Below are 14620 nucleotides of genomic sequence, written 5' to 3'. Positions count from 1 at the left end.
CCTCAGCAAGCTCCATGAACTGCTCAGCTATGCGGGAGAATATGGTGCCTTCAGAGGGACTATCTCCGAGTGCAGTGGTTCGGTGTTCCTCCGCTTGCACGGCTAGCTGTTCCACTCTGTGGGAGGAGGTGGCTCCATTAGAAGGGCTGTCCCCGGCATCATCATTGCGGGAATCCTCTGTCAGGTCAATGAAGGGTTCCATTCCGTGGGTGGAGGAAGTCCCTTCTGAAGGGCTATCTGCTGCCGCGGTGGTTTGGGGCTCCACAGTGAGATCTATGAATGCGTCAATGCTGTGGGAGGACGGGCTGCCCTCTGACGGGCTTTCTCTTGCATCAGTGGTTTTGCATTGCTCTGTGTGGGGGAGAAAAAGCAAGCAACGTCTAAAAGAGTCCAGTGTCACCTTTAAGTCTAATCAATTTTATTGTCGAATAAGCTTTCGAGAACCACAGCTCTCTTCATCAGATGCCAGATCAAAACTGTTTTTATCTGGCATCTGATGAAGAGAGCTGTGTTCCTCGAAAGCTTATGCAACAATAAAATTGGTTAGTCTTAAAGGTGACACTGGACTCCTTTTTGTTTTTGCTACCACAGACTAACACGGCTAACTCCTCTGGATCTGTAAGCAATGGCTGTAATTGTGGGTGAGAGAAAACATACACCCTCCACGCATGAGAGAAACATGATAACACTAAGCATAATTGATGGCCCACCTTGGTCCTCAGACGAAGAAACCTCAGAGGGACCTCCCATCATCGCACCTTCACTGCTGCTTTCCTCCTCCATTGATTGAATTTCCTCTTCCTCGTGCCCCTCATGCTGGCGTGTTTCGCTGGCCAAGATGGTCACCTCATCCTCTCTGCGGTATGATGTTGCTGCAGAAAAAAAAATTTGTGGTGTGTTTCAGCCCCCAAAATGAATAGGCGAAGTTATGAAATCATCCATCCAACAACGCAATCACTGTTCTCGACCAGGAGTTGGTGGCTTAGATTAGGGCAGAATTTCTGTGGGTTTGCATGTGTCTGGAATCCAACCCCTCTATACGGGAAACAAGGCTCTGCTTCAAGGGAGGGGATTCATCAGCATATATGCACTACTTGCCAGGCTAGGACTTGGGCACATATCTCCACAAACAACTCTGCCATCACTTTCCTCCTACATTGCTAAGAAGACTCCGACCTCCAAAAAAGGAGGGAGGGTAGCCAGCATTGCAACGTTAACACTTTTCCTGATTTTGTTTTTGTGTTTTAAAAAAAAAAGTTATAGCAATGTTCCAACATTTGATGATACTTACCCTCATGATGGCGGTCCTCCCAACGAGGACGGCCAGCAGCAACCCAAAGCCGCATCAGGGAACGGTGATGAGGTATCTGCCCGCTCCGGCGTGGCAGACCTTGCCAAGCCTCGAGGGAGTCGTAGAAGTCGCACTTCAGTCTTTTAAATTTTGTGCGGCACTGGTCTGGTGTCCTAGCATAGCCTTCTGCCCGGAGCTCCCTCGCAATAGCAGCGTATGCCGATCTATTTCTCTGATGCGTGCTAGACATGAGGTCGGGCGCGAAGCCCAGACGGAGCACAATATCCAGCAGCAAGCACACCTCTTCGTGCTGCCAGAAGGTTCCCCTTCCTCTCCGGTACGGCATTCTGACTGTCCGAAGCCGATGAGAGCAACGCTGAAACGTCTCGGCAGAGGGCTCCTTCAACGTTTCCTTGCCCCTTCCCCGAAAACAGTTTCTCCCAGCAAGGATCAGGAGGGAACACTCTCTCAAGTATCGATTACCGATCACCCGCAGGAAGTAACGCACGCACGCACAGAACATTGGGCCGAAAGTCATTGGCCGTCCAGGATCTGGGCGTGGACACGTCGACAGGCATTTTCTTAACTGCCTGGCCTTGTGACTAAACGTTTCAACGTTTATCCCTTTTAGATTTAAAAAAGAGATGGTTCATACACGTCCAAACACGCCACGAAAAAATGTCATGCAGACAGGGGTGCGATCATGGGGGGAAAAACCATGAACATTGCGGGAACAATGGGGCAAAACTTGAACAGTGGGGAATGGAGGAAACCACACAGGTGATTGCACAGCAACCTTGGGTGACAAGGCCAACTGTCAATCCAAACCTGACATTCTCATGCTGCCACTGCTTTTTTGAAGGCCACCTCCGGTGGCCCAAAAAACCGCCCAAAACAATGTACCAATTTGTTGATTATCAAGATCAAATAACAACTACAGGCAGTCTGGATGGACAAAGGATTCTGTTCGTGGCAAGGAATACTCTTGACATGGAGTATTTATTTTTCTTATCACATTTAGGACCGTATTGCTACGGTCCCCTTCCTCAAAATGTATCTTTGTAGCAGTGCAGTAATGCGGCCCTGAAAAGTACTTTTGGGGTGACTGCTGCGGTCCATTTAAACTGCCTCTTGGGCAAGCTGCAAATTGTCACCCACAATTATCGATCACCTCTGCTTGCCACTGCATTTAGGCAGGTTCGGTGTGTGTATTGGTGGGTGGATGACCAGTTTAAGAAACTTGGCGACCCATGCAAATTTGTTCACTTGTCTGCCACTGTTGGCCAAGCCACTATTGACAAATGACACTTGAAGGGCAAGTGTGTTTCTCCCAGTTCACTTGTCCTCCACTCAATCCACCTGCAGTTCAAGCGTCATTTGAAAATTTTTGCTTCGTCCTGATTGTTGAGGAGAACGTGCATTCAGTGGTGGGAACTCAAAAACAGCAAACAGTTTTGAAAAACTGTTCAACATCACTCCTGCCAATCTTTGCATGGGAGAGAAAAACCACACACTCAATTCAATCTACAGTAACTTGAAAGAACCAGACCTGATTGCTCACGAATTAAAATGTTCAAATCAAATTTATTTGTCATTTCTTGGTGACGTTACAGAACATTAATTCAACACTTCACAGCAGCACGAGTCAACCTTTATTGCTGTGATCGATTTCGTGATGATTGCTCAACATCAATGCTTGATGTCTTGGTGAACATTAATCACTCGAAAGTCACAAACTGAAGCCCGCATCCAAGCATGCGAAGCAAACCTGGAGGTGGCACAAGATGCTCTTAAACAAACTAAAGCTCAGCTACACAAACATAAATGGCTGTAAAAACAGTTTTGGTTATAAGAGGAATTGAGATTGCACACATGACATCCGACGCTTAAGTGGTGCACTAATCCAGAAAAAACAAAGCACACCCGGGGAACATGCAATGGCAAGTGAATTACTGATGCTGCACTTGACTCAACATATGCCTGGCGAGGACATCGCGAACCACCTTTCCCTGCTCCAGGTGACGTCTAGGCCACACGGGGACTGGTGGTTGGTCCTCTGTGAGTTGCACCTGCTGCAATGGTGCATCGTCCTCTACATAGCCATGTCCCTTTTGCTCGCACAGATTATGGAGGACAACGCATGCCACGGCAATGCTGGTGACATTCTCCTCTGCAACCAGCAGGCATGATCTAAGACACCTCCAACGGCCCTTCAGCCGACCGAAAGCATGTTCGACCACATTTCTGGAGCGGGTCAAACATTTGTTGAAGTGCCGCTCCGCAGGGGTGGATGGTGTGCCGTAAGGCTTCATCAGCCATCTTCTCATGGGGTATGCCGCATCCGATATTATTAGTGGAGGCACAGCAACCCCTTCCAAAGTGAGACATGGGTTCCCCGGCACAAATGCCCCAGCATCCATGGCTTCACAGATGGCAGAATTGGCAAAAACAAAGGCGTCATGGTTGCGGCCACTCCAACCGACCTCCACATCAATGAATCGCCCTGTATGGTCCACTGTTCCCTGTATCAGGATTGAGTTGAACTTTTTTCTGTTGCTATACTCATGACCTCTTCCCTTGAATTGGCAAATGGCGATGTGCGTGCCATCCACTGCCCCAATGCAGTGTGGAAATCCAAGCTGCTGAAACCCAGCCATGATCTGTAAAGAGAGTTAAGTTTAAAGCATCTAGAAAGTTTCAATCAGCACACAGACAGTCAGACAGAATCTTGAAAATCTAAACACGAGTATTGGTTTCAATCATATTTATAAATTTAAAAGTCTTCATATCATATTCATATTCCTTGTTTTAAACAGCCGAAACTTAAACAGGTTAAAACATGCCGCCAAGGTCCAGGCATGAGATAGGGGGAAACTTACCTTTGCCACATCTTGTCCCAAGCAGACTAGTTTGCTGAGCAGCTCTGCCTCGATAGCAAAGCAAACCTCCAGAACTATCCCTGCGACTGTAGACAGTCCCACGCCGAACTGGTTCATGCAGCCCCAGTAGTGGTAGCAGTTGGCCAGGTACCAGATAGCAATGGCCACTCTCTTCTCCACGGGGATTGCACGGCGAAGTCTGGTATCCTGCCTTGCCAGTCTTGGGCCAATGCATGCCACCAGCTCATTGAAGGTGGACCGGGCCATGCGAAAGTTCTGTATCCATAATTCGTCATCCCATATAGCGGTGACAAAATTGTCCCACCAATCATTGCTTCTGGGATAGACCCAGTAGCGTCTGGGAACACGGATACCTGCCAGCGCGATCCATCGTGCTCGTGCTCTGCTGCTTCGGTGGACTCGCTGTGGTTGTTGGTGTATGTCATGCAGAGCCCACGAGGAATGCCTTGTCCTCCTTCTTTTGACCACACGGAGCCAAAAGCTGTTCGTGGCTTCAATCGATCGCCTCAGATAAATGAGGATTATTTGAAGCCAGGCCAAAATCAGAGCTTTCACAGCAAACATCGTTGCACAATTTCGAAACGCGGAAACGCATAAACGTTACCACGCTTGCGCAAAATTTTTTTTAAAAAAAAAGAGAACATTCCCCTCCCATCGGAACACTGTGCATGCCAGCCAAAAAAGAGCGCAACAAATGCGAGCCAATTGAGGCGGGTGTGAAAGCGGTGGGTGAGAAGATTTGTCAAACGCCAACTCGAAACTTTCTATAAGTGTGAAGAGCGCAGGTGCAAATGCGATGCAGACGCGATCGCATTTGCTGCGCAAAAAAGGCGCGGTAAGCTCCTAGTGCGAAATGCATCAATGAGAACTCTAGCCCATGTCAAAATCCTTGTAATCGTTTCAGCTTATGCTTGATCCAAATGACGATCACCACCAGGAAAAGGAACAAGAATATTTGACAAAGAAGCAAAATGATAATAGGGTGTGTCACAAACCTTAAAAAGCTTGCTGCGGTTGGGCTGAGAACATCAAAGAAAATGGAGGACCACAAAGATTCTCCTCCTACGGTGGCTATCCTTTCTGCCACTTTTAAGATTCGAGACCCATCATGTTGAACTTCCATTGCTATTGAATCTCCTGTCTGCTTAACTGTTTGTAGGTGTTTTTGCAACTCAGGATGTTGGACTAGCTTTCTTAAAACTTCCAAATCCATTCCTAGAGTTACAGGTTGTATGTTTGTGCACAAGTGTGGATGCTGCTGCATTAATTGAGCTGTCCATTGAGGAATATGATAATGAAAATTACATCCTCTGATTTGCGTTACGTAACAATAGCAGCGGCTTATCTGTGGTGATACATAAAATAACTGAAATTCATCCACATGGATTAGAGGACAGTGTGTCCTGACACAAATGCATCCAGAACCAACATAATAATAACATAATAACATTCGATTTATATACCGCCCTTCAGGACAACTTAATGCCCACTCAGAGCGGTTTACAAAGTGTTATTATTACCCCACAACAATCACCCTGTGAGGTGGGTGGGGCTAAGAGAGCTCAAGAGAACTGTGACTCGCCCAAGGTCACCCAGCTGGCTTTGTGGAGGAGTGGGGACAGCTACAGAAGATCCCCTTTCAGACATAATTTCAAAAGTACAACATTGTGTTCCATTCAGGTTCTCATGAAAACATTCATCTCTTTGCTGAAAATTATAATCTTCACAAATGAAGCCTAAGTTATCATAATACACACATCCTTCCATATTTAGAGTTTCCCATTTACCTTGTTTCATATAGGCCCAAGAGTGATGGTCTGTAGCATACATGACTAAACCTTCTGACACTTGGATTCCTAAAGGTACAATAGGGTATACATTATAGTAATCAGTTTGATATACAGTGAGTACAAATGCTGTGACTTTAGATTGAAGAGGATCATATGTAAAATTCACTAACTTCCACCAATCAACCAAATCCCGTTCTCCTTGGGTTACATTATTCCAAAGCAAAGATCTGATTTCTATGGGCAAATTCCCCAATAACCCTTCTCGAATGATTTGCATAACTACCATTTGAGTGAGATCTTGTGCCTGAGTGCAGGCCAAAGCCAGCGCACTACTTATCTGTAATGATGCAAGTCCTTGCACCACAGCTTCCTCATCTTTCTGTTCTACCTGTTGCCAAAAGGGTAAAATACTAGCTATCATCTTCTGTCCTGCACCTAGCTTAACCAATGATGAAGCAACTGGAGTTCCCATTTTCTTTATATCTGCGGTAGTAAAACTAATCTTGTTAGCTAGCACTTCTATGTCCATTGCGCCCAACGCTCCAGCTGCTAATCCTGATGCTCCCGATATAGTGTCCAGTCCTCTGGCAAAACGAGTCTTTGCCAGCTGAGCTGTGTACCATAAATCTATCCAGTTCTTCCATCCTTCATGACTTGTTGTAACATATGGAGCACATTCTGGAACTGCTTGAGATATGTTTAATCCTGTCAAATCCAATCTGATTTCCTTCAAAGAACGAACCGGAGTTAGCATTGCTCTCATCTTATGGTCCTTTTTCACGACATGGGGACCAATCAAAGGATGTTTCCGTGGTTTCAGCAAATCATTTTCCCCTGCTAATACTTCAAATTGAAGAATGTTCCCTGGTTGTTGCAATCGATAAATACCAGCTTCTGCAGGAACGGATGAAAATTGTCGATGGCACTGATATCAAAATGTTATGAATGGCTGTTGACGGTTACATCGGCTGCCATCTAGTTGTACATCCCATTGCGGCGGACCCCATTTGCCAATCTTAGTAGTATCTAACTTCCATATTGTCTGTTGGCAAGTTCCGTTTATAATAAATTCTCTACCGGACGGAGTCAATAACGTACTGTTGAGATTTTGCCATTTCTCAGCCATCTGAGTTCCATTAAACCCCGTAAGTGTAAAAATAGGAATGTATCCTGTAGCCGTGAATGCAAAAGCGTTAACTTTCAAAACAGCACAATTTGTTTCATTGTTGGAAACCGTGAATTTCCCAAACCTTTCCTTTATAAGTCTCCCTTTGTAATGGTATTCCATGGAACAATCTGCTATTGCATTGGTGTCTTCTGGCTCATCTCCATTCCATATACAGATGTTGTGAGCATACCCTGGCATGTCTCTCAGCATGTGCATATGTATATGCCAAATTCTTCCCGAAATTGTCACCCGTGTTCCAATTAGTTCTTCCCCTGAAATTTCACAATCCATGGCATCATCTTCCCCTTGAGCCATCATCCAAACAATATTCCCTTCCATGGGATCCCATTGTACTAAACTCCTATCACACCAAGCCAATCTGTCAGGACACATTGCTGCTGTTCCTGTCAGAGTGCATAACCCAACTTCTGGTCTTGGAAGAGAAAATCCTTCCTCTCCTCTGTCATTTCCTGCTTCTGGGAAAATCATTGGTGGTCCCACCAAATGTCTTTCTCCTGGTGCAGGTTCCCCCTCTGTCTGGGTGTGGGTATCTAAATCTTCTCCCAAATCCTCTGATTCCTCAACAACATCTCCCTCTCGTGGAGGATGGATTGCCAAATGTGATGTTGGAGGTGCGGCTGGTTTTCTTGGGGGTGTTGGTACATTTGGTACCGGTGGTCGAAGAATTGCTCTGCCTATACACTCTTCTATAGGTTCCCCATCTCCTATTATCTTTATTATGCATCCCCCTTCATCAGAGCATTGGGCTCTTGATTCCCGTCTAGACCAAATGGAAGTGTATGAATCATTTAAATTGTGTGCTTCAAGAATGTTTATGAACAGCAATCCAGCAGTTTCTGAATGAATGAATGGTTTTCCTATACATGGACATCGCTTTCCAGTCTCACTCACCAGTATCACTCGGGGTCTGGTGGGTATCCAGGAAATCTGATATCTTTTGCAAGTACCTGTGAACAGACCTGTTCCACAGACATCGTCCATGCTGGAAGGGCATCTTTCTGGTTGTCCCTTCTGCACTATATTTGAAACCTTAGTTATCAATTCATGAGCATTTTGTAATGTTTGGAGCACTGGTTGAGCTTGTGGGTTGTCCCTAGGTTCTGAGTTTCCTGCACGTGTTTCTCCCAGTAACCATTTGAACACTTCCGCCCTGGAAGCTTCTCTTTCACAACTCACCAGATTAGTCTCCCAAACACATATTTCCCCTTCTGTCTGTAGTCCAAATAGATAGGGTCTTTCTAGACCTCCATCTAGAAAAACATGGGATGTTTTGGTTGTGCGTATGCGAACGTGACATTTTGTGTCCCCATATTGCATTGAGAGTGTGCATGTGCTGTCGTGTAAAAGAAGGATGCTCATGTCCAGAATTGGTTTGGATGGTCGTGGGCACTGGAATCCCTGAATTGATATTCTTTTTGTCACTCTACTGACTGTGGTTGCGTTCCACAAGCAGTACCATCCCCTTGGAAGTTCAGCCTGGGGTGACGTCACTCCCCATCGTCTACCTTTCTTTAATAGAGCCCACAAAATACGTGTCTTATCAGCAAAGCCTTCTATGAACTCTCGAGAAAAGTTTAACATTCCCAAGATGGCTCTAAGAGAGTGAGCATCATTGGGGAGTGGCAATTTCCCTAAAGCTTCCACCCTTTGTGTATCTGGAGTCCTTCCCTCTTGACCTAAGTCAAGCTGGTTGGCTAGTGTGGGGTGTAGGATGCTAGTCCGGACCATCCTTTGCGCTGATTTCACAGTGCTGCGATTTCGCAGTGCTGCTTTCACATTTTACAACTCTGCTGGCTTTCTCCAAACTATGCAAAACTGAATTATTCAGGAAGGCATTTTTAAGGGTTGTACTGTAATAAAATGGTTTGGAAAGATGCTTCGGTAAAAGGGATAGGAACTGTGGACTATATGACCACGTTCTGTCTTGTTGCTGTAAGTGTACTCCTACTATATAATTTCTGCATTGTTTAACAGGTCATGCTTAAATGCTTATGTTGTTTCAGATTTCTGCAATCCAAACCCTATTGCATTATGGGATGTCCCATCCTGATCATATTTGACTTACACTATGTAATATTCCTTGAGTCTCCAAAAGTCCAGACTATAAATAACATAAATAAATAAGTTTAGATGGGTAGCCATGTTAGTCTGCAGTAAGACAGCAGGATTGGAGTTTAATAGCACTTAGAGACCAACAAGATTTTCAGAGTGTAAGCTTCCAAGAGCCAGAACTCCCTTCTTCATACATGAGTTTGATTCCTACTGTCTGAAGGAGCTCCGATTCTCGAAAGCTTACACTGAAAATCTTGTAGGTCTCTAAGGTGCCACTGGACTCAAATCCATAAATAAAATTGTATCCCACTTGTGTTTTGGCTTGCGTTAAGACCTTGACAACCGATCTTGAGGTTTCAGGGAGTAAGCCTAGCAGCTTCTCAAATTGGTTCCTTGTGGTATAATATGGAAGAGGGAAGAGACTGTTACACGAGACCTTGTGTGTGTACATCATTGTGCAGGTAAGCAAACTAGGATAGGATTAGATGTTGCCCAAGATTTTGTGCAATTCCTTCCGCAAACAGAAATACACTATGTAGATCTCTTCCATTTGCACATTGCTGGATCTAGCTCACTGTATACCTGATTGCCAGATCTTTAAAAAAAATGGATATTGAAGAGCTGGAGGGTGTGCTAGAAAGGGTAGCCAAAACAATCACTTGGCTGGAGTATCTTCCCTATGAGGCAAGGCGATAGCATCTGAGCTTAAGTTTAAATCAGTGATGCTCAGCAGCTTGGGAGCCAACCTGTGGCTCTTCTGAGCATTGTGCCCCAATGTGGCACCTGGCCCTTGCCCAGCGGCGCATGGGGTTGACAGGTGGTTCCCATCTTGAAACCGCCACTGCCAGAAGAATGAGTAAGCTTCATGTCTCCTCCAGCCAAGTGCCAGTCAATGTAGCACTTTTTGGTTATAGTAATTGTGAGTGGCTCTCCACGAGCTACAAGTTTGGAGTGTGGTGGTGATAGAAGAGCGATGTGATACAGATCTACAAAATTTAGAGCAAGTGGGCTGAAATAAACTTTTCTCCCTCTCCCGTATTACAACTCAGGGTCACCCTATGAAATGGATTGACTAAATACAGGCTGACTAAAGGATGTATTACTTCAGGTAACAGGGAGAAGATCTGTGGAACTCATTGCCACAAGATTTATGGAGGACAGCCAGTGATAAACCTGTTTGTCATGATAGCCAAATGGGGTCCTCTGGCTCAAGAGGCAGAATGCTTTACTTGGCAGATGCTGGGAAACAGTCAGCAGGTGAGAACCCTTGTGGCAACTGCTGGAAACTGGATACTAAAGGGACCATTGGTCTGATGCAACATTGCACCTATATGTAATGCATGAGTCAAAGAAATCCGCAGCGTTTCTCAGAACATAGTCTGAAAGCCACTGGTATAGATTGTAAATGTCTCTTTAATAAAAAGAAATCAACAGAAAAGTGCATTGCAAGAGAGAACGCTCTTCCTTCTACTTGTAACATGGAATGTTCTCTTTTGCAGAGTTGCTTATACAAACGAATACAAAGATTCAACAAACTTCAACAAATGCAGCCCTGAGTGTTTACTACAAGTGCTACCACAAGATAATAAGTTTTAAAATAAATTCTAGACGGCAGAAAGCTTCTAGGATGCAGTGCGCTGCTCTGTTCCTGTTCAGGCACGAGGCACATAAAACATGGTGTCAGGACTTGAACCACAGGAGCTTTTAAAGCTGGTGAGCCAAGCGATGGCCGGGCAGGGATTCGGCCTGTGTACCACTATCTGGCTATTGCTGAGAGAGGAAACTGCAGGGAGATCAGCCGTAGAAATCAAGGACGCTTTCTTCTAGCTACCGGAGATGCTCCTTGACCCTACCGGGTGGCTTACTCCCTGGACTGACCAAGTAGGAGCTCCGATCCTGCTAAATTACGGACAGCTTTTAGTCCTCGACTCGTATTCTAATCTCAGAGTCATTAAAGACCTTTCTTCTGGGAAGAGGGCTCCTTTGATTCCACCCCAGGAACCATTTGATTTTCTTTTCCCTCTGTGTTACTTCTTCACTTCGGCTCGCGAACGAGACAAACCACCACAAACAGATGAACAACAGTCCATACGCCAGACAGCCAATGCTTTCTGCAACACCAGCCACTGTTTCCCAGGAGTTTCATCAGCGGCCCATGCAAAGCTCAAGGAGGGTCACAGATTTAGAATTACTTCCATTTCCACCGAGTAGTTAAATGCCACAGAAACCAGAAAAAAGGTCAGCGCAACTTTTACATGCAAGATCCTATTAAAATACACACCAAGTATGCAATTAAAATCAGAATTGACCCCCCCCCTCAAAAAAAAACCCTAAGTAAACTGCTGCAAGAGATTTTAACAAGATCAGCATTACAACTGACTGGGTGGAAATCCTGCTTTAGAACTGGAGGAATATCCTTTCTCCAAATTAAGCAGCTCTTTCACCGGAGGAAAAGCCATTTAAGTTGGATGAAGATTTCAGGCTTTGCTTAGCAGAGTGGAAGGATACAGTCCACTATCGTGATGATGCTACACACCAGAAAGCGAACCAACTGCAACACAAAAAAGAGCCAGCGGTAGGTTAGTGTCCGCACTAACGTGATAATCCTTCACACTGCTGCTGTATGAATAAAATGGACGGTTCCTTCACCCTGGAGTTTTCCAAAAAACTTGGATTTCTATCACTCAAGCGCACTATCCCCACATGACACAGTCCTACATGGTATTCAAAATCGAAAAGAGTCCAGTAGCACCTTTAAAACTAACCAATTTTATTATAGCATAAGCTTTCGAGAGCCACAGTTCTCTTCATATGTAAATTTGAATCAGTCAAGCTGGGATTGAATAGAGACTATGAATGGTTCTCATTATCGGAAGTAACGACTTCCTTAACAGAAGCAAACTGATCTCCATATCAGAAGCAGCTGTTTGCATCTACTCCTCCCTCCCCTCTCCTCCTCTATATCTGACCAGTTTCTTCTTGCCCTTGATGCATCTGACGAAGAGAACTGTGATTCTTGAAAGCTTATGCTACAATAAAGTTAGTTAGTCTTAAAGGTGCTACTGGACTCTTTTTGATTTTGCTACTACAGACTAACACGGCTAACTCCTCTGGATCTATCTACATGGTATTATCAGTCTAACAGATCAGTGACACCTAATTGGACTGAACATGAGCAGTACTGGGTTGTGTTTGCTTTACATCCAATCACCTGCACTTGCTTTTTTTAAATAGTATTTACAGACCCCTGGGTGTTCAAAAAGGACTGCTTCCAAATTGTGGGTCTCTCTCTATCTGTCCCTGTTCCATTGGCCTGTCCACAGAGCTGGCGTGTATTTTAAGATTTGGATAAACACAGAGCTTTGTATATAGATCAAGAGAAGCACTGCATTTAAATTACATTTATTTGTTTCTCCCCAGCTGGGACTCAAAGCGGCTTAGAATATCATCCTCTCCATTGTCTCACAACCCTGTGAAGTAGGTCAAGCTGAGTGTCTGTGACAGACCCAAGGTCATCCAGTGAGTTTGTATGGTAGAAGTGGGATTTGAACTCGGGTCTCCCAGGATCCTCATCCAACACTATCCACTATGCCACGTCAGCTCCCAGCAGTGTGAGTTTCTCTAACTCCTGTAGTGTGAAATGGGGTTGCTCTAACTGTTTTTGTGGCAAAGAGGCCTGAAGAACAAAGTACTGAGAAGCGCAAGAGCTGCACGAGTTCAGTTAACAGTCCCGTAAAGCAAGTCCAAAGGTTACTTGTCATCTTCAAATTTTTGTTCTTTGAGCAGAAAATTTTGCAAAGAGACACAGATCGAATCCTCAAAAACACACGATTCTTCCAACAGAGTGCAATCCCCCCGCCACCACTCTGGCCTTGTAACAGGCACAAATGAGATTGCATAACCACCACCCCTATGCTAGTGGAGATGTTTACACCTTTTGCCTGCTGCTCCCTGTCTGCTATCATTCCCAGTCAGGCACAGAGATCACAGCACCGTTGGGATGGAGACAGAACGGCTTAGAAGGATGGTTTGCAGGGGAAGAAAGCAGTCAGCGGGGGAGGAGGTTTTTTCTTGCAAATATCCGTCCTTCCTTCCCCACATACATACTAAGCCAACACCACTTGGAGAATACTTCACACTGGCCTCAGCTGCTGGTCAATTCCTGAACATAAAACGAATGTGCAAATGCTTTCGGGATCCAAAATGCAGCTGTGTGCAGGGAGGGGTTTTTTACCCTGCTGTTTCACATTGCTTGTTGAACACCTGGAGAGACCCACTGGCTCAGACTAAGGCTTTGCTCTAGACCATCATCCTGTCACAGTGGGCTTTGTCCCCCAGCACCAGATAGACAGGGATAGACTGCCTCTAAACATGGAGGTTCCATCTAGCCAACATAGCTCACAGAGGCTGATAGTATTATTCTCTGAGAATACCTCTCATCTCCTTTTAAGCCATCAAAACCTCTGGCTGTCAGTGCTCTGAGGGCGAATTACATGGCACCAAGCCATGTAATTTGGTGGGGGGGGGGGATGTCTCCAGTGGTAACTGCTATTCTTCCCCACACAGTGCCCCAGCATGGAGGAAGTGCCACGTACTTCTAGGGAGTGAGGTAGAGATGTTGCTGTAGAAACAGCATTTGAAGAGGAGCTCCTAAATGCTTACTGTGCTATTCGCAGCTCACTAGAAAACATTCATGACCGGAGCAGATTGGGGCTGCCCAATAAGAACCACCACCAGTCCCGGAGCTGCACTTTTGTCGATTTAGATTCACAATCTTTGGTCCATGTTTCTGACAGCTGTCTCATAAGACTGAATGTTCAGTGGGTAATTCTGGAGTTTGGAAAGGGAAAGAAGTGGCTGGAGAAGGCTCAGTTCGGTTCCCAGATGAGGACAAGTGGAAGTCCCGCCCACAAAAGGCAATGGCTCGGGTTATTTTCTGCCCTTGTGCGTCTTGATCTTCTCCACCCACAGCTTCATGAAGTGAACCTCCAGCATCCGGGCTTGCAGAACAGAGTCCGGGTCGTAAGGGCTGTTGGCGCGCAGGTCCAGATGGTGGGCGCCTTCTGGGATCATGATAGCAACCAGGGTGTCCGTGATGTTCCGAGTCACTCCGCCACCGGACCAGGGGTCGAGCCCACCGTTGCTAAAAGGAAGAGGAAGGACAACATGAGTCAGTCCAGGACCACAAGCATCACACTGGCAAGCGAGTAATACTCCAGAAATCACGGGCACCCTCGATGGTGCCATGAAGAGGGTCATTCAGGGCAACCATCTTGCTCTGCAGCTGGGGATTCCGGCCAAGGATTCCCAGATCTGCAAGGGATGTGACAGGTCTCCATCCCCCACCCCACCCCACATTGAAGCTATGCTGGAGCAGCAGAACTGATCACATGCCTGC

General features: G+C 45.7%; 1 protein-coding gene across 1 annotated transcript in view; it reads right to left on the bottom strand.

The window, feature by feature from the left end:
* Nucleotides 1-10617: 10617 nt before the first annotated feature.
* The window catches only part of PRCP (prolylcarboxypeptidase), a 43221-nt gene continuing 39218 nt past the window's right edge, over nucleotides 10618-14620 (bottom strand). The window contains exon 9 of the mRNA XM_054973607.1: nucleotides 10618-14365. Coding sequence (XP_054829582.1) covers nucleotides 14152-14365 — 214 coding nt within the window. The 3' untranslated portion in view covers nucleotides 10618-14151. The remainder of the gene's footprint in view (nucleotides 14366-14620) is intronic.

This window comes from Eublepharis macularius, chromosome 3 (genome assembly GCF_028583425.1).
Source record: "Eublepharis macularius isolate TG4126 chromosome 3, MPM_Emac_v1.0, whole genome shotgun sequence".
NCBI classification, from domain to species: domain Eukaryota; kingdom Metazoa; phylum Chordata; class Lepidosauria; order Squamata; family Eublepharidae; genus Eublepharis; species Eublepharis macularius.
This window is presented reverse-complemented; position numbering and strand designations above follow the sequence as displayed.